The 20,379-nt window shown below is 36.5% G+C and overlaps 1 protein-coding gene across 2 annotated transcripts in view; it reads left to right on the forward strand.

Moving 5' to 3' along the window:
- The window catches only part of LOC150075123 (sclerostin domain-containing protein 1-like), a 74,781-nt gene that overhangs the window by 44,583 nt on the left and 9,819 nt on the right, over positions 1-20,379 (forward strand). The window contains exon 2 of one of the 2 annotated variants that reach the window (XM_090388315.1): positions 18,156-18,594. The exons of the other annotated variant lie outside the window; for it this stretch is intronic. Coding sequence (XP_090244441.1) covers positions 18,156-18,460 — 305 coding nt within the window. The 3' untranslated portion in view covers positions 18,461-18,594. Of the gene's footprint in view, positions 1-18,155; positions 18,595-20,379 lie in introns of those variants that run through there. 2 annotated transcript variants of the gene reach the window in all.

The raw sequence follows: 20,379 nt of genomic DNA on the forward strand, positions 1-20,379 counted from the left end.
GGAATAAATTAAGTCAAGGCTTTTTAGGCCTTGTCCAAGACACTTCTCGGATATTTTAGAACTTTCGTAAAATGTTTAAATCTGAACCTGCTTTTCTTTACTTTTTTCTTCTGTTTTTTGCAAGTACTGTAGATCGCATTTATTTTCTTTTACCCATCAGTAAACACGGATTCGCTTCCTCTTTCAGTTACTGGTGATACTTGAACCTGTAGTTAGCGTTGGTTTCTCTTTCATGCCACTATTAACGTAAATTGGTTTGGAAAGAAAATGTACTGACATGTAATGAAATGAAAGAAAATGTTCTTTAGCAGATTGACAGAGAGATCTTGAGCAGTAGGTCTCCGTTGTTTCAATGATTTTTTTTTTCAGCATATCGTATGATACAAAGGTAAAGCCGATCACCTTTCGAACACCCTAATCTCATTCGATTCCTTGAAGTTACCGAGAAGTTTTTAAATGGTTACCAGGAAATAAGTTCTTCAAAGAAACCAGTGGCTTCCCAGAATCCTTAGATTAACGTCTCCGAGAAAGAAATTATTTCCCCGCTCTTTTCTTCATTTATGTAATTTAGCCTGGACTTAACAACAGTAATCCAAAGATTAGTCGCAAATTGCTTGCAGTCGTATCCTTCTACACGGCCTACTATACGTTGTAACTATAATATACCAGGGAAAGTCAGAAAGTCAAGTTCCCCGCCCCCACTTGTTCGGTGACTATAGAAAACTGACCTTTTTATAGCGACACGAGGTAAAATGTTGGATGTTTGTACACAAGATGGCGGATTAATGTCTCTTGTTCTTGTAATACGGGCTACTAACAACCGCAAACTGTCCAAATACCGAGTGAAAACCAAGTAGGATCCAGTTTCCTTGGTGAACAAGCTTTGAATACATTAATCATATTAGCGTTAATCTATATAATTAAACGTAGTTTTCCTTAATTGCTATTTAATTTTCATTAATAGCTATCTTTAACTGAAATTTAAAAAAAGTGCTTCACGTGAAGATTATTCTTTAATGTTTAAACAGTATCCATTTCTACTTTTAAGAAATTAATTTACAAGAATAAATAATAATAAAAAAGTTCGCAAACAGTGACAGATGCTTTAGGTACCAGGAACTAACTTCGAGTGTCTTGAGAGAGTTGAGGTATCGGTAAGGTGTGTTGCGATACGAAAAAGATTACGAAGCAGTAGCCCAGCCTCTATAGTCCATCAAGAAGAAAAAAGAAAAACTGCATCTAACACTTCAGAACAAACCAATCCTGAGGTGAACTCAGTGTGCATAATATACCATGTTTAAAGAACTATAAGACGCATTGTTCTTCCTAGAATATGTTGCTTAAAATTCCTCTACGTCTTATGGTTCGAAGGCATACTAGGTGAACGCAGCGAGTAGACCTTCGGTTTTAGAAGATTTTTAGATCAGACTTGCTTATTATATGAGAGTAAGGATTTACACTCATTCTTTATTTACACTCGTTCTTTATTCCTAACAAAAGATTAATAAAAATAAAAAACCTACTTCCTTCTAAAGACCAAAGCCTTTTAAAAAATGTAGAATCAGCAATATCCTTGATGGTACTGAAGGTGACTCTCTCTTTGAAGAAAGTGAAAATTCAGATCACAGTATTGGTAATGAAGAGTGTGATAATAGCGAATATTTTGGATTCTATACTGATATTTTGCTTAGTAAGCACTCGTGAATTTTGTGTTTCTGATTATAAAATATTTTTAATAATAATATCTTTTTCAATGAAATTTTTTCGCCAAAAGTCGCCTTCTGAAAGCTGGGTGCGTCTTACAGTCTGATATGTTTTTCAGTCCAGAAAACACTATATATATATATATATATTTTTTTTTTTTTTTTTTTTTTTCCTTAAAGAAAAAAGTCTTAGTTAATTGCACTTAAAGTAGAAGTTCAGAATTGTTGGGGCTTCTACAAAAGAAATATTTGGAAACGTATCAAATTTAAAAGAAATACATTTGACACACTATCAATCATGCCTCCATATTTCCAGTAATAACTAGGGTTCAAAGTTCTGGGAGCAGTAAATAATAGATTACAACGGAAGCGATAAGAAAGCCAGACATGTATGACAACTCATTCATAAGAGTAGAGTAAAGATAAGAAACTTCCTCAGAGTCCCTTTATTCCCTCCGTTCACTAACATCACCCTTTTCCAACACAATTTAATTTGGTATGAATGAAGTGGACATGGAGTGTCGCATGTGTGGTAGACTTAAGTTTGGAGTTTCAGCAAAGTGTACCTATTCAATTTCAAAGTTTTAAGTCGTGTAAACGACTTAAAACTTTGAAAACCATAGAGCTTTAGTAATATTTCAAATAAAACTAGTTTCAGCCTGCAAGTCAAAAGAAAAAAAAAGTGTTTAAATATGGTTTTTGAGCGCTGTATAATGCATAAAATAGAACAATATATGTGAGCTATTCACATGGGCAAAAGCCCTCGATATCAACAGGTTGGAGATCTCTGCTTAACATTATCTGCATACATAAATAAAAGATAAACCGACCTTTAGAAATACAAGCAATTTGCAAATATAATTCACTTATGCATGCATCATTCCTTTCCCTTTTAACTCCAGAATTATGTAAATGTTATAACATTTCCTTTTTTTCACGTGAGCTACCAGGCCAAAGCATAACGCTCTTGGTTGCTTTGCATTTTCCTGATATAATTTTTACCTTACGATTTTAAAGCATGGCTAGTGAAGCTGGCTAATCATAAGCAGGGGAATGAGAATTATTTTAGAACAGAAATTTCCTGCGCAAGTTTTAAACAAGGATTCCGCGGCGTCCCTGGAGTACGCAAAACAAGAATAGAGAGTACACCTTCGAGTATAATCAGGGAAAAGGCAACACCTTTTCACACAAAACCTGATTTCAGTACAACCACGAGAATCTTAGTGATTTCCTCAACTAGGCATGCATAGTACAGTTCCAAAAGACTTCGCTGAGCCATAAACCGAAAGTGGGGGAGAGTGAGTAAGGTTTTTAAAAACTGAATATAAAATGAAACCACAAAAAGTCTTAATTAAGAAAACAAACTTTTAATCTACTATATCTTAAATTAATTTTTGGATTGGATGTTGCAACTTCTGCCATCTTTCACTAAATACGAACGAAACTCTTGACAGACAACTTGAAGTTCTCCAGTCTACGTATTGAGATATCCAAGGCAAAATTTATCAAACTGGTCACAATATTATTTTGCCATCTTCAAGAAATCAAAAACATAGTTAGAATGAAATTGGCCAAAAAAAAAAAATTAAGTTTAAAATCCATAGAACTCCCAGAACTAGATCTGGGATATCCAGTTCTATGAGAACTTCTCAGCAAATCTAGGAGTTGGTAAGCCCATCCTGAGTAATGCACAGATGACTGTATGGCCCATAGCTTATAGGTTAATTTCTTCCTAACCACCCCACTCTCGCTGCATGTAGTACGGTGGTTATAATCACTGTCCTTTCCACACCGTGTGGAAAATGCCAGGCGCGAATCCCATCAACGACGAGAGGAACTTTTATGAACTTTGTTCACTCCGTGGCTGAGTTACAAGTCTCTAGCGGGAAAAGGTGTTTTTTCCCCTAAAACTCGGGTTTTTCATCAAACAAAAAGGGGGAAACCGACCACAGAACAACGCAGTTTATGGGCAATACAAAGGGATGGATGAGATTGTTCTTGGGCAACCCTAATTTAACATTTTTTAAACTTCCCACCACACAGAAAGAGTGCATTTACAAAGTTGCAGAGGCAATATTGCCTACACAGTGGAAGTTTGGAGTGAATAACACCTGGCTACAGTTATTAGAGTATCTTGAAGACTTACAAACCTATTATAATATAGACATAAACGTAACAAAAGAGCGTACACCGATGAAACGTTTGCAGCTATAACTCATAAACCTCACATTTAAGTTCAATTTCAACCAGCAGAGGGCACCAACAACTCTACATAAAAACGTGTCTATTTTCCGTAATCCGTTGACCACTGAGTGAACTCATGAGAATTAGGTAGGCCTGGCTGGTTAATCTGGAGCACACCTATCACGGGATGTCTTCAGGGCTGCTAATTTACTAAGCGTTAGCAGAATGGCGTTTCAGTTTCTTAAATAATCTCGAGTGGGAGGCATCTTTTTCGTGCTGTTGTTGATAAACCTGATACGCCGTATCATTGCAACTTTCATTAACTACCACTTTCCTTCCCCCCAAATCTCCGTGCTATCTTTACTACGCTTTGTAGGCATAGCCCGATCGTGCGATGATCTTCTGTGCTCACGACAACGCCTCGAAGCAGAAAGCGGGGAGCAAGATAAATCATTTCGTACCGAGCTCTCACACCCACAGACTAACTCCGTAACCTCAGAACCCACCGCCGGAAGTTGCAGGTGGCTGAACCGGTCAGGTGTCTGGTCAGAGTACAGCAGACAGTCAGTCCAGTGATACACAGAACACACTCTCCGTTGCCATGGGTGACCATCGTCTGCAGCATACACGAGGTGTGTTAACTGAGACAGGATACCTGAGTATACGTTTCAAGTCAGAAATTCTACCTACTACTATAGTAAGTGATTAAGATTCTGGTCACTGTCTATCCAGAGCAGTTACCTTATATTTAATAGTGCGTAACTCCAAATAGCAGTTTTAAAAAAATAAAAATAACTCGTAGACTCCCATCATTATGATGATTAGCCGTGAGAATACTTGTGGTTAATCAAAATGGCTGCTATTGCTGATAGCAACGTGGGAGCTACAACAATTGAAACTAACAAAATAAATGTTAAGCAAGTTCCTTGATCTCATTTTACGTCTCTAGTTTTTTTTTTCTCTAATTTATACCAACTATAATTTGCTCACCGCTTTCGATCGTGATGTGAATACAATAGTCTACCTACACTATTTAAATTATTTGCTGGTAAATTCTGCATCGAGTATTCTGTAGTACAGGGCATTTTAATGTACTGAGGGGTGTTTGCTAAACCCACGAAGGTGTAGTTCGATCATTCATTGTAATAAATGATTTCAGTGATCCAAGATTGCATAACACATTCAAAAAACTAGTTTCTGTAATGGATCTGTCACTGGAGTACCATTTATAAAGCAGATCTACTTAAAATATGAGAAAGGTATTAATGAAAGAAGATTGCCTCTTTTCCTAATACGCCCTTAATTATTTGTGCTCTAATCACTTTGCTCCCAATGGCTGCAAGACTGGTAGGGTCGCTAACGGATAAAGCTTTCAAAATTAAGTGAAATTCTTATTCCTAACATTAGTGTGCTACCAAGTTCTACAACCATGCGTTAGTTTGACCTTGAATGCTTTAGGCTCTCGGTAATTCATGTTTGTCCACAAGTGCCTCCATCACAGACCCATCTCTATAGCTGCAACGAATTAGAAATCTTATCACGAAGTACATAACTTAATCATATAATACACCAGAACGGAACAGACAACGTTTAACAAGGCCACGTAAGTCAGGGTAGTCCGCATTAATCAGTAGAGGCAAGATACAACGATATCGGACTAAAATTAGGCCAAAACAGAGAATAACATCCCAAGGAGAAATCATTGTTTTCAGTAAAGATGAAAATAACGCCAATCGATGTATTCAACGACACTCAATTTCAGGTGTCAAACTTAATCCCAACACTTACATCCTCTTCAATGATAACAGCAAAAAAAAAGTACTATTGTAGTTTCAAGTGCATACTTATGGACAAGTGGAGCTTGTGCTCCCCCTTCACACGCACCCCTAGAATACATAGATAGGCAGCTATGGATGAGCGATCCAGTTCTTATTTTGGTAACATTGGTATCAATGTTCGATTCCAGTGCGTACGCATTAGACAGCACTACAGTTGCAACACACATTCCTGAGAGACTTACTTTCAACAAAATACTCATGCAGTGTTGCAGAAGTTATCAGCAGCAGACAGTGAGTTCCACCTGAAGACTTCTAAGAGAAGGCAGCACATCCTTCCTTCTTGCATCGCCTCGGTAGTTCGAGCCTTGTTGAAGTAGAATCAGTGTCATGAATACTATAGGGATTGGTTAGGAGAGAGATCTATGTGATGTATTGGGCCCACTCTTCTAAATATGTACACGCACGTGTATATTCAACGATAAGCACGTTCAGAACAATAATACCCCCAGCTGTTTCATAGGATGTATTAGCAAATGGTTTGCGAAACAGGAGATGTATACTACAAACACTGGATTCAAATTGCCCATTGAGAATTTATGGAATTCCTATTACGTGGTATCGATATCTCTTTCTTTTATCGTATTAAAAGTGCTAGAGATATGATAATAAATAAAGCTTGTTACAATACAGGGCAAGTCCAAGTCTTCTATACGTTATGAAAACACCTTTCCTGAATATTTTTGTTAACGATACTGGCCTCGAGTTTTGCTCCCACAAAGATAAATCATATATCATTCTAAAAATCTCAGCCAGGAATCGAGTTTATATTATCCATAATTTAATGAGTTAATTTTTAAATAGAAAATTAAGTAATTGATGCGTTTGCGAAAATCACTAATTGATATTGTAAATCTGGATATTATAAGCACAACAATAATAATAACATACTAATCCCATAAGCACGTTTTAGTCCATATCTGCAACCTCAATGCAGTGGTCCATACAGTGGTGTAGCCAGGATTTTTTGTCAACAAGTACATTCACAAAAAAGGACGCCAATTGCCTAATGCTAAAAAGCACCACAATACCAGATTTCGGCGTCACCGGGTACAATGTAACTGCTGACCCTACGCTACTGAGCCCATATCAGTGTGTCGACAATGGTAGTATATACGCCAGATCCTTTACGCAACACCACAGAAAGAAGTAGCCTGGGGTTAAAATCAAGCAACTGTGACCAAAGAGATGGTTTTCTTGGCCACTTTTCCACTAAATGATACCAGTCTGGACGACTCTCATGCCATGCCTGACTACTCTGTGACACGAGTCGCTTGCGATATTTTGTATCGATGCAGTGCTGTACACACCTAATACAGTGTATAGCAATGAATCATACCCTGCATTCAACACCTTCACTCCAGCTAAATATTGTCATTTCTCATTATAACTGCAACTGCTGCCACTTCATCATGGCTCGCACGCGATGCTACTGCCATCTGTGATCAAAACTTGAGATGAGATATATCAACGTTACTTGTTTGTTATTTCATACGTTTACCTACCGCTATTCAGAATGTAAGGGCGAATATTTTAACTTACTCCTCAAGCACAGCTTCGGGATTAACTCAGTCTTTAATATAAAGTCGTAATTTCTCATTAAGAACTTGTAAAACCGAAACCTTTAAGTTTTAAATGAATATCCCTATTTACTTGGAGTAGAATCACAATTTGGGATAGAATAACTGAAACTATTGGTAACAGCATAGGGGGAACTACGCTGGGCTTGTATTAGTAATAATAAACAGGTACAGAGCAGTCTGTCCAGCTAGTGCCTGGAGACACAGTAATTGTAACGGGGAGTTCCAAAACTAGACTGGTTGACAGTCATGCGGGATAGCTATCCTAACAATCGTCCAAAGAGTACAGTATTTGTTTTCGGGACCACTTATCAATCCACTCCAGGATGGAAGCCTCTTCAACAATTCAAATATTTAGAAAGTAATTTCATTTTAATGTTTTAAAATATCATAATACGAAATTATTATGTTTATAAAAATGATGCCTGTCCAGACTCCTTTGTCTTTTCCATCCCCAAGTATGCCCTTGAATGAAATTGTTCAAATCTTTTATGGATACTCTGTATTTCGTTATTTCCAGTATTTTACTTTAAATTCCTTGGGTCTTTAGAAACAAAGTTACAAATTTTAATTAAAAAAAGTAGGTACTCCTCAAAGGTCTCGAGCGCTAGGGCTTCCGTCGGGATAACGACTGCCCTAAACGGGGGTGTTTATTCATTTCCTTTCTTATTCTCCCTATGTTTGCTGAAACTTATGTCAACAGCTTCGATAAATTCAACCCTTAGAAGTCAAATAATAATCTAAAAGATTTGTATACGGATCAAATCACAAACCTTCTCGCTTAATTTTATCCTTCTTAGGTAAATAATCTCTGTTTGCTTTTCTGCTTCCCTGTTATAGCATGAAATTTCACGTCGCCTAAAGCTTCACATATCTTTAACTTGCTGTACAGCCCAGCAACATCTATTTGCCTCAAAGTTAGGCCATGCATTAAAGTGACCAGATTAGAGCCAAATGTATGACAGTGGCCACATAAGGAGAAAATGTTTATGTTATGAAAGTTTTCTAGTTGGGCAGTGCAACAGACAACTGAAATACCCTTTTCAAAAAGAAAATTTCTGGTCAAATGATACGAACTGCGTTCGTGTCAGAAACGTTATATTTTATCTTCAATAAATTTTTGAAATTATTTTTATTTAAATAAATTTAAGCAGCATACTAGACAAGGCCATCGTCATTCCATTGGAGGTCTTTATCACTCGAAACCTTTGGGGGACATATTTTGTGTAATTAGCATTTGTAAAGAGCTTATTATCATCATTATTATCATAAATATAATAATAGACACTAAGACCGATATGTATATATAGGGATCCATAAAAGACTGAACAATTTCATTCAGGGAGGTGGGGGGGGACAAGGGATCCAAACAGGAATAACTTTTATAGGCAATTTCGTATTGTAATCTTTGAAAACATTAAAAGTAAATGCATATAAGACCGATATGTATATATAGGGATCGTCCATAAAAGATCTGAACGACTCAGGGAAATGGGGGAACAAGGGATCAGAATAGGCATAACTTTTATAGGCAATTTCCTATTATGATCTTTGAAAACATTAAAATTAAATGCATATTTTACGCCAAAGCGACCCTCCCTGAAAACACCTGCTCTTCGGACGTTTGACAGATCAGCTAGCCCACTTAACTGTCAATTATAATATCCATTTTTGGGTTCTCCTGCAATCGAGGGCCCAAAGTAAGTCCTTTATAAACGAAGTTACAAATTTTATTTGCAAAAAAGAGGTACTCCTTAAAGGTTTCGAGCTGGGGCTGCGGGTTGGGTGGGACTGTCCTAAACGGGGGAGGGATATTAAATTTTCTTTCTTATTCTCCCTATGCTTATACTCTGATTCTAAATAAATACATTATGAAATTTAATTAAATGTTGAATTCAACCGCGGATGTGTTTTAAAAAAATAATAATAAAAAAAATAAATAAGCCGAGACGTAAATACTTCAAAAATTCTCGGGTTTCTATTTATTCGATTTTAATTAAATTCAAACAGTTTAGATAAATATTTATAAAAGAGTCAAATACAAAATTGCATAAAAATCCATTCGCTGGATGTCGAATTATTACAGTTGGACGAACGGGCATGTCGAAGCGGATGGTAGAAATTAAAATAAGAGCTGATTCCTATATAGCAGTGTGCTCATTTCCAACTGCATATATTATTTCCTTTTCATTATTTCTTCGGGTCTTACAGATGAACTACTTTTTCAGCCTATTTCACTTCTACCCTTGAAATATATTTCGAGCAGCTTATCGTAGACTTCTGCGAAACAAACTAGTACGAGGTCAGACACGAGCACGTCAGGGTGCTGTTATCATTTGGAGACAGGTAAGTGGTCAAGGTTCCCACCGGTGAGCTGAATGTGCATAAACAGATTAAACAGTCAATGCTTAAAGGCAACAACTCAGAAATAAAATTACATTTTTGCGCGTAAACATAGATTGAGGGTTTTACTTCTGTTTTTCAAAAGTAAATACAAGTAAACTATGGTGCTGAGAAAATTTCCATGACTTTGTTAGTCTTGAATAACCAATGAGGTAGTCGTCAAAAGGAGTATAGGGCATTCTAAGAAACCTTTACACTGAATGATAACTTTATTAGGTACACGTATCCTTTTCATAAAGGTAAAGAGCTCATTGATGCGAGAGGCCAACAGAATCTGTCAAGACAGAATCTGGCAGAGTAACAAAAAGGCTAAAATCAGTCAAATAACAACCGACTATAAAAGCGATATTTCAGAACGCATCACTCGTCGTACCTTGCATTGGATGAGGATATTGCAGTCGACAACCAATCAAGGTTCTATTCCTGTTAGCACACACAAAAAAAAATAAATAAATAATCCAAGACGGTATTGGTGGGAAGACAGTAGAGCAAAAACAGCATGAGTCAATGAGCTCATCCTGCCAGGTATCAATAACGCAAGGTGGTCGCGGTTGGAGTTTAATGGTGTGGGGAAGTGCCTTCATGGTGTTCATTTGCCCGCTTAATACCATTTTGGATGTCACGGGTTATCTGGAAATTGTTTCTGACAAAGCATATCCATGGCTGCAATGTATCCATCTGTGAACGGGGTTCTTCCAACAAGATAACGAGCCATGTCACATGCCCAGAATTGTTAAAATTGGTTCCAGGAATATAAGAGTGAATTCAGTCTACTGCAGTGGCTTCTCTAATCACTATATCTCAATCCAACTGAGCACCTGTGAGGTGAAGTGGAATGAGCCGTTCAGAGTAGAAATCCATCCAATTTGCAACAACTGTGGAAATAAGCAATTGAGCCAACATGTACCACAGCATCCCTTTAGACCTAAATGCATATCGAGGCTGTTCTGTTGGGGAGATTAATCGTTATTAGATAAATGTGCTTAATAAAGTAGGCGCAGTGTATTTTTAAACATTACGACACAGGTAAAAAGATCTCCAATTTCAATTAGTGAGTTTCCATTTTTTTTCACCTCTGTTCTATCACAGAAATGATTGATTAGCTGTGATTAAAGAGAAATGGAATATTGAAGGGATTAAAGACAGCTATATCGTCGACAAACTACACTCTTTACATGAGTAAGGGTCAACTAAAGAACCATTTACCGCTATAGAAAACATTCATATCTTCGATATAATTGGTTAACAGCTTGATAACTTCATTATATGTTGTTCGTCTCTCATTGGTTTTTACCGATGGTTGCCAACTACCGTAAATGGGTCTTCTTCAATGTTCAAAATTTTACTTCAACCAATTTTGGTAACATAACTTAATAACATTAGGTTTCCTAAATGATAAATTAACAACAAACCACTAAATATCCTATTTTAGATAACTTAATCTTACTTTAGCATTTAATATGGCAAAAATCTAATGATATTAAATATCATTAATTACTTAAAATGAATATAAAAAAAACAACAAAACCTTAAAAGTTTGTACAAGCATGATTTGTGGTAACTGTCGCTAATGTCAGTTTGATGTCAGTCGTGATGTTGTGAGTTTGAAACCAATGAAAGATAAACATTATCCCCAGAGGGGGGGCTCACATCTGGTGAGTATGGGCATGACACACAGAGTGTCCTGAGCTGGATATCACCATTCTTCTCTTTCTTGGTGATTCCTCTCTCTCAGGGTAACTCGGGAGTTTTTTTTTTTTTTTTTGGCTGGTGCAGCATAAACCTCACGCTTCCTTACACTATACGGCTAATAATAATTATACTGAGAGATTGTCAAACTATTGACTTATGATATCGAAGGTTCGTTAAAGTCCACCACAGAGTTGTAAAAATGTCGTTTAGCTAACTTTCTATCGTCAGTTAATTAGCCAAGCATCTGCTTACCTCAGTCGAAAGGCTACCAAACACGGAACACATAAACAAGGGCTGGCAACTGAGTACACTGTATTCAGAAGTGATAAAGGTGAGTGATAAATTTAAATAACATAACAAATATAATCGTATTCAGAGAACTAATTCGCTCTCCAGTAGCGCTGCACCGAGAACAAGTTTGCACCAAACTGAAATGAATCGGAGTCCGGTTTTTTGAACGTTTACAGATACATTGACTTTTTCAAAATAAATGTCTCTGGTAAGCTATACTTTTTTCCCATCGGTTATATAATTGAAAAACATCCGAAAACAAGGTGAGATGAATAAGGAAGATGTTTAAGATATTTACAGTGTTTGGAAAGGTATTCAGAAATTGTCACGTGGTGAGCAGGACTGTCGCCATGTGTAACTTATCAATCATAAGTTTTCATTCCTCGAAGTATTTGCAGATATAAATCAAAATTATACTCTTATGTTATTGAATGGTTCGTTGACAATCAAACTTGGTGATGCATGTTGGTTGCTCCTAATCAGGATCGACAGTTCCTGTCTCAAACTTATGTTTCTACTGCCTTTGTTATCAATTACAACAAAAGAAGTTCAGTGTATTTCTTTGCGTTAATCTTTCTTTAGTATTGACATTACTAATTACACAACTAATTTCTACTGAATCATATGCAACAGTTTTGGCACCCAGTTACATTACATTAAATCAGGGAAATTTGCTAAGCGGTCCAATATGACCTGCCATTTGATTGCCAGTAGCTGTCAGTCATGATTAGTGGCCACGAATGAAAAACCTGCATCACGGAGTTTGACTGGCAACGGATCATCCAATAACATCATAGCGTGATTGATATCGGAAAATATGGAGTTTTGCAAAGTAAAAACTTAGAATCGATAAGTTACGTGTGCTGCATTTTCATGGAGTAATTTCTAATTTTGTCTTGCACACAAATCATCTCTTTCTTCTTATTGCCATTCTCAAGCGCGGCACTTAATTATTTCTAGTACATAGTTTTATAATTGTGAATGATTACGGCTCTAAAGCAAGGGCTCTTGAAACTTGGAGGTACCTTTACTCCCTAAAGTTGTAAAAGAATTTGTGCGACCCACTAAAACAATAAACGAATTTGTGTAGGGGATCGCGCCCCACAATTTGAGAACTCCCACCTCCATTCAACCATCTTTATAATGAAAAAATAATTCGAGTTTAACTTTACCTTTAGATTTCTCGATCCGAATTGTCCTCCTGGGTAACTTCCATTCTGAAAATTGACGTTCTGTCAGCGTGTCATAGAAATCCTAGATCATATCACATATTTTAACTAGCTCTTCTGAAAGTTAAACCTTTCTTTACGTCTGCTGTACTGTTAAAATCATGGGAGCAATGATGTAACCTTATGGTTAAAATGTCAGATGGCTTGGCAACTACCACATGATATTCCAACTTCAGAGACTCTTCAAATTCTTTGGCGATAGATCCTGAATAATGTGAGACAAGCTCATTTGTTGACATACAAGGTCTATCTTTCTCACCTCGAACGATATTACGTTCATATTTGAAGCATGTATACCATTCAATAATTATTTCTACAGTCTCTGATGCTCATTTTCTTAACCAAAAAAAAACATTAAAATTTTAAAAATTATTCAAAAATGTGATGCTAAAAAACGAGGACACGAAATTACAAACCACACCACATTACCAACAGAAAACAGTAAAATAAACGTTTGCGCATGTGCGGGCAAAATGCCACCTACTGTAAAAAATTCGAATTTTGACAAATTCAACCTGAACTTTTTGTTCCTTCTTCGTATTGTGGAGCTACCTACTTAAATGCGGTATTACTGTGATCTTTTCATGTAGCAGGAAAGAGCGTCATTTCTTGTTTGTATTCGGGTTTGAATATCAACATGGCCCTGACCGACCAACCAACCAACCAACATAGTAACTACGCAAAAATGGATATGTAATAAACAAATGTAAAAAAATAATAATAAATAAGAATATATATATACTTTTAAGTAGAAAAAACTTCCAAGACAAATAAATTTATAATTTTATATATATATATTTATAATTCTTATTTGTCCTTAGTTGTAACACATCTTTGTCCAGGTTACGCGGATGCCGTGTTTCGCCTTTCAACGTGTCATTGCTAGAAAGTACAGTATTTGCTTATTTCATTACATCATTATATATGAACGTCCACAAGGCTTATATTTCCTTCAGTGTTTAAATTTTGAGGAACAGTAAGCATTTTGATAGTCTATAATTAAGTGCAGTGCACCCTAGTTATCAGGTCGTAACCTCACCAACTTCCAAAAATGAGAAACAGTAGGACAAGAAAGGCCGCCGTAGCCTAGTGGTCAGGCGCGCGGGTGCATAAGTACACGTGCCTTGAGTGACCGGGGTTCAAGCCCGTGAGTACTGAATACGGTGCTGTTTCTTGTATTCTGTTTATCTTGTGAACTCCTCTGACCGTTTGGTCGTCCCGGAGTATAAACAGAAAATTTATTTATTATTTATTTAAATGCCCAAACAAAGTACTGTATTATTACTAGCCATATAGTGCAAGGAAGCCTGATGCTTATGCTGCACCAGCCAAAAAAAATTTCTGAGTTACCCTGAGAGAGAGAGAGAGAGAAGTAGAAGGGAATCACCAAGAAAGAGAAGAATGATGATATCCATAGTAAAACAAAATACCTTTCTGCTACAAAATAAATGGCATTGGAATTGTGAACATGTTACTGGTACTCAATAAGGAAGTGGGGGGAAAAAAAACTTTTCTGCTCTTATTTCCACAGAGAAATGTGGGATTGTCTAAAGAAATGACAGATCACGAGGAGAAAGTTTGTGTGGTATTGGGCAGGCAAGTAGCAACTCACCAAATGTTTCATTCTTTTATGCAGTTAGTTGGTTGAAATGTTCACAACTTTTAACATTTGTAATCCTGTTATAAAGTAACCCCAAGGGCTCACATCTGGTGAAAATGGGCTTGGTGCACCCAGGGTCCTGAGCTGGATATCATTATTCTTCTCTTTTTTGGTGATTCCCTCCTACTTCTCTCTCTCTCTCTCTCTCTCTCTCTCTCAGGGTACTCAAATTTTTTTTTTTTTTTTTGCTGGTGCAGCATAAGCCTCAGGCTTCCTTGCATTGTATGGCTAATAATAATAATGCAAAGCAGCAATTGTCATTTATGCTTCAATAGCCCTATCTCTCATTAAAAAAAAATAATTTTGTCAAAAGGTGCGACTAGGTTAGGATAGAGCAATTGCTGCAGGCGTTCTTACTTGGATAATTGATTCTTAATTGATGATATGCCATTGCTATCAATTTCTTCTAGTGTTTTGACTGAGATATATAAAATCACAAGCCCCCTTTTGTCCCATCAGTATTACTAGAATACTTTCCCTTAGTTTTGTATGTGTATCTGTGTGTTTTGGTGGTGGCAGTGAACTTATAACTTTCTTTGGTCATTGAAATAGCTAGTTAAGCCTCGTTTTAGAGTTGTGCAGCATATGCATACCAATTTGCTTGAATGCAGGGCAAAATGTGTACAGGAAGAGCAGACGTGATGGGGAAAGGATGGATTTATGTACGGATGCATGAGGTGTTTGCAGGGGAGCCCCAGAAATGGTTTGGAGGGAGGTTTTTCTTCCAAAAACAGGACAATGCTTGCTTGTAAAAGATTAGCCCACCTGTTTACTTTGTGCCCGAGGCCTCTAACATCCATCTCTTGGAAGGAAGAATTATTCTTCTAATCAGAAATGTAATCAGATTTGACACATATGTCCAGAAATGTGCCTTAGTTTTCATAAAAATAATTAAATTATAATTATAATATTAATATTTTTGAATTAATAACAATATTATTTAAATTATTATTAAATTATAGTATATGAGATGGCAATTTTATAAAATGAGGCTTTTATAATAATTGGTTTATATAATAACAATTGTCATATTTTTAAAATAAATTATAAGTTCAGTTATTCTAAGTCTAGGGTATGGCAAATGTGGCCAGGGCCACATTTGCCAAACCCTAGTTTTTCTTTATTCCTGGTTAAGAAGCACATAGATTCTAAAATAGTACACCTAATAGACAAGATTGTCAATGTAATCAGTATTCACCTACCTCAAGAAATTTAGTCCATTAAGCCAAAAAAGTCTGAAATGATGCTCTTTTCATTAAAATAACATCCATCAGTAATAGTACACCTAATAGACAAGATTGTCAATGTAATCAGTATTCACCTACCTCAAGAAATTTAGTCCATTAAGCCAAAAAAGTCTGAAATGATGCTCTTTTCATTAAAATAACATCCATCAGTAATCCAGCCAACCTTCAATGGAACCTCCATCCCACTTGTTCTGAGTCACACTGACCTAGGGGTCATGTTTGATCTGAAGCTTAATTTTAACTATGAACATGCTGCCTAACTTAGATGGCTCTGTAAACAGTACTTGCAGTATGTAACTGACAAATCTGCCATGGTCAAGTAACACTGTGACAATAGTCTGTTCCCATTTCTGTATGCAGCAGAGATCTGGGCATGGGCAGCTCCCTCTACCATCAAACCAGTGTTCTCTTCTGAGTATTGGCTCCTCAATTGTACCTTCCACAAGCTAAATTTACTACCTCAGCCATGGGCAACATGATTCCTAGACTCTCATGGCTCTCAAAGAAAGGAGACTTTTTAACATTTCAACTGCTGACTACTTTCATCTCCTCTTCTCCCTTTGTGACAGTTGAGGATCCCAGCAGTTCATGTCTGTCAACTATGACCTCTATTTTTTTTTTTTTTTTTTTTTATGCACATCAGTGACTAAGGCCATATTGGGCTGCATATATTGTCTGTAAATTGTGTGCATTCTGCAGCCAATTTTCTGTTTGTTGGATGAAAAATCAGTTTCAGTGAAGGAAACCACACTGCACTCACCTGAGACCAACTAACTCAGCCATACTGTGTAAAAGGCCCATAAAAATTCTCACATCATTGATATATGCAAACTTTCCCACCTGGTGTGGGAAGGATGGCTATTCTACCAACTGTGCTACCTACAACAGCACTATGTCCTATTCAAGCATGCCTTCACCTGTTTGACCATTTTCTGCCTCAATAGATGCTATTGCACAGCTAAGTTCTGGACGTTGACCTCAAAGTTTGGTCAAATTGAGTATACAGAAAAATACTGACTTCCCCAAAGTTTGTTGGAGATCCATGCAGTATGGTCATTGGTTGAAGAATCATCCTGATACTTGGATCCAAAGTCAACTGGATAGTTCCCATAGGTCTGATAAATTCACGTCAATTTTCACAATTACTGAGTGCCTCTCAGCTGTGACAGTTGTCATTTAACTTTTTTTTTACTTTACTTTTTTTACTCTTTTTATGTACAATGTGGTTTTTATTTTAAGCCATCATAATTTTATTATATTGCATATTTAATATATATTTCTTTAAACCAGCTTAATTATAATGCTTCTCTGTGTTAAAATTTTCAGTCGACTGTCAAGGGACACTGTGGTCTCTCCAGACAGCAACAGCAATCAGGCATGACTCTTCAGAAATGACAACTGTCCGTGTAGTTAACCTAAAATAACCACTATCACTTTTAATTGGATAATATCATCCATTATATGAATCCATTATCCATTAAAAACTTGCGGCACTGCTGTGGCCAGTTTTGGAACCTATTCTCTTTCATCAGAAGCAGGTTGCCTTATTAGCAACTCTGTGTCAAGTGGTGAATGGACGTATCTAATCTAAATGAGTAACCAAGCAAAACTTGGCAAAACAAAACAAGCAAGAAAACTTCCAACTGGAAAGCAACTTATGTTGCTTGGATGTTAAACCCCTATAGAAAAGCTGCTTGAGATCATTATTATAATATAATAAAAGAGGGATCATTTCAGGAGTCATCTTCATTCCAACACGGAATGAAGATGACAATTAATTAATCACCCAGTAAAACATTTCCCAATTTACAAAAAATTCCATCCTACATTTGCCCTTAAGGTTTGAGGGAAAGTGAGGGGTGTACCAATTGCAAGATTTGCCTAGGACCCCTCCTCCAAGTGAAATAATGAAAGATGTGAACAATCTTCCTTATGGTGGAGATTCTTTAAACATGCCTGAGAGCATCATTATCGATAGTTTTTAAACACTGTACAGAGATATGGGCCCATGCTGCATTTTCCAGGGATAGTTTACTAGCAACCCTAAAATAATTAATCATTAAATCTCTCCTTCCTTTAGTCGGGGGTGGGGAGTACAATGTTCCCTAGAATGGCTGATTGGAATGTAGATTTAAAAAAGGAACAAGTGTGGTAACACTTTTCTGTAACTGCTTGTATAATAAAATTTGTTTTCATTATTTCATAATGTAATATCCAAAGTAATATGTTCTTTGAGTAATTTAATTTCCTTATATTTCCAACTAAGATTAATCATATTGCCAAAATAACTTCCCCAATCAGAATTCTAATTTCCTATAATTATTCTTTCAGATGTTCAGATTGCATGCAAAGAGCTTCGGTCCAAAAGATATATATCAGATGGCTATTGCACATCAGTGAAACCCATTACAGAAGTTGTCTGTGCAGGAGTTTGTTTACCAATTACTGATCTTCCTTGGTATGTCGATCTTGTTCAGAAGCGGTCATATAGAAGTGAATGGAGGTGCGTGAACGATGTTGTGCGTCGTGAGCGAGTGCACCTAGTTTGCCAAAATGGTGAGAAAAGGAGCTATAAAATTCGCGTGGTTCGTTCCTGCAAGTGTAGGAAACCTAGAAAAGCTCATAATATAACGTGACAGAAACTTAAGAAAGAAACTGTATACCCTTGTCACAAACAAGTTTAAACTTTATAAGCCTTAAATAAGTGGGATTTCGAAATACCCACAGCCACTCACTTTCTTCTCTCTTCCCCAGTTCCTGCAATTAAATATATATATGTTTTTTTTTTTTTTTTTTTTTTTTTTTCTGTGCAGTTCTATGCCAAAAAAGAAATCTGTATATTGATGGGTGAGTGCACATAAATCTTTCTGGATGAGCATGTTTCTACACAGATTATCAGTATTAATGCTTGACAGAATAAACTGTCATGTCCCTAACGCAATGTAATAAATTTGCCTTCCCCTCAGCATATTCAGTGAAATGCCTTCTACACATACTTGTTGAGAACAATTGATGGCTGCTCACCAAGAAAATAGCATCAATAAGATTTGTACCCTACACAGGTGCAAGTGCTCTTTTATTATTATTATTATTATTATTATTACTACTACCCTCTTCCTTTTGGTATTGTAAACTGTGGTTTCTGTTGCCACATCTGGATTATGAAAATGTACATTTGCATTGGCATTCATTCAGCCTTTCAGGTATACTGTATAATAGGACTTAATAAAGTGACCAGTTAGTGTTGATGTGTCTTTTAGTATCAACAAAATGGATATTTTTATTACTGAATGGTAGCACATAATGCTTAACACAACTGTGCATGAATGTTATATATATAATATAAAATATCAACAGTCTAATAATCGGCTATGAAACTAAATCTATGGAACTAAAACCAACCTTTACCATATTGAGTGGTAAAGGTTGGAAGGTTATGTTTCAGTGTAGGCACTGAATACCTAAAAACTGTACATACCTCTGCATTCAATCACCAGAATAAAAATTTCTTTAGTGTATCCAATTGTCTATATTTTACTTTAAAAAATCATTTCACTTTAATTTTAAAAACTGAATAAAGAAATTTCATTAATGGAAATATAAATCAAATTTCTTTTTATTAATTTTATATTCATATATTATTATTAGTAGTAGCATATGATGCGAGCTTCTAAAGCATCAGCTAAAGAAACAAAAAAAAAAAAAAAAGGCTCTCACATCACTTGTTTGTCCATCACCTCCAATAATTTGTCTAGTCCTTGCTTCAATTAATACAAACTGCCCACCTCTACAACACCAGATGGAAGTTCGTTCCAACAGTCAACCACCTGGTAAATAAAAGCAAACCTGTCCTGCAACAATCCTTCTCCATTTCAATTTGACATAAATTGAAAGTGTGCAGTCTGAGCAAGAGGTAGAATGTCATCAGCATTGAGCTTGCTCAATCCATTCAAAGCCTTAAAAACCTCTATCAGATCACATCGCAAGCGAGCAGTCTCAAGATGCTACAATTTGCAGAACTGAAGCCTGTCTTGGTAAGGCCACTCTTTCACTCCCTTCCGATCTCGTTGCCCTTCTCTGCACTTGTTCTAGCAGATCTACATCCTTCCAGACCTGTATAAAGTACTCCAAATGTGGCCTAACTATTGCCTTATATAATGGGATAATCACTTCCTCATCCCTGCTTGCAAAGTTCCTGTATATCATAGCCAAAACCCCCATGAGCTTTCCTAGCAGCCTGTTTGCATTGCTCAGAGAATTTAATATCTGACTGCAACAATTACCCCTCCAGGTCTTTTTCATTTTCCACTACTGTGAGTGTAGTACCACACAGCTGGTACGTTACTCTGGTGTTACTGCTAACCATACGCAGTACCTTGCATTTATCAATGTTAAACTTCAACTGCCATTTTTCAGCCCAATCTGTTTAGGTCAAAACACAATGTAATACATAGTTATTACTGTGTATTACATCGTGTTGCAGCAGCTTACCCTGATTACTGTCATTAACCACACTACCAACCTTTGTATCATCTGCAGACTTAGATATTAAGCC

The sequence above is a fragment of the Mastigoproctus giganteus genome, chromosome 14, assembly GCF_048544385.1.
Source record: "Mastigoproctus giganteus isolate SK-2022 chromosome 14, ASM4854438v1, whole genome shotgun sequence".
NCBI classification, from domain to species: Eukaryota; Metazoa; Arthropoda; class Arachnida; order Uropygi; family Thelyphonidae; genus Mastigoproctus; species Mastigoproctus giganteus.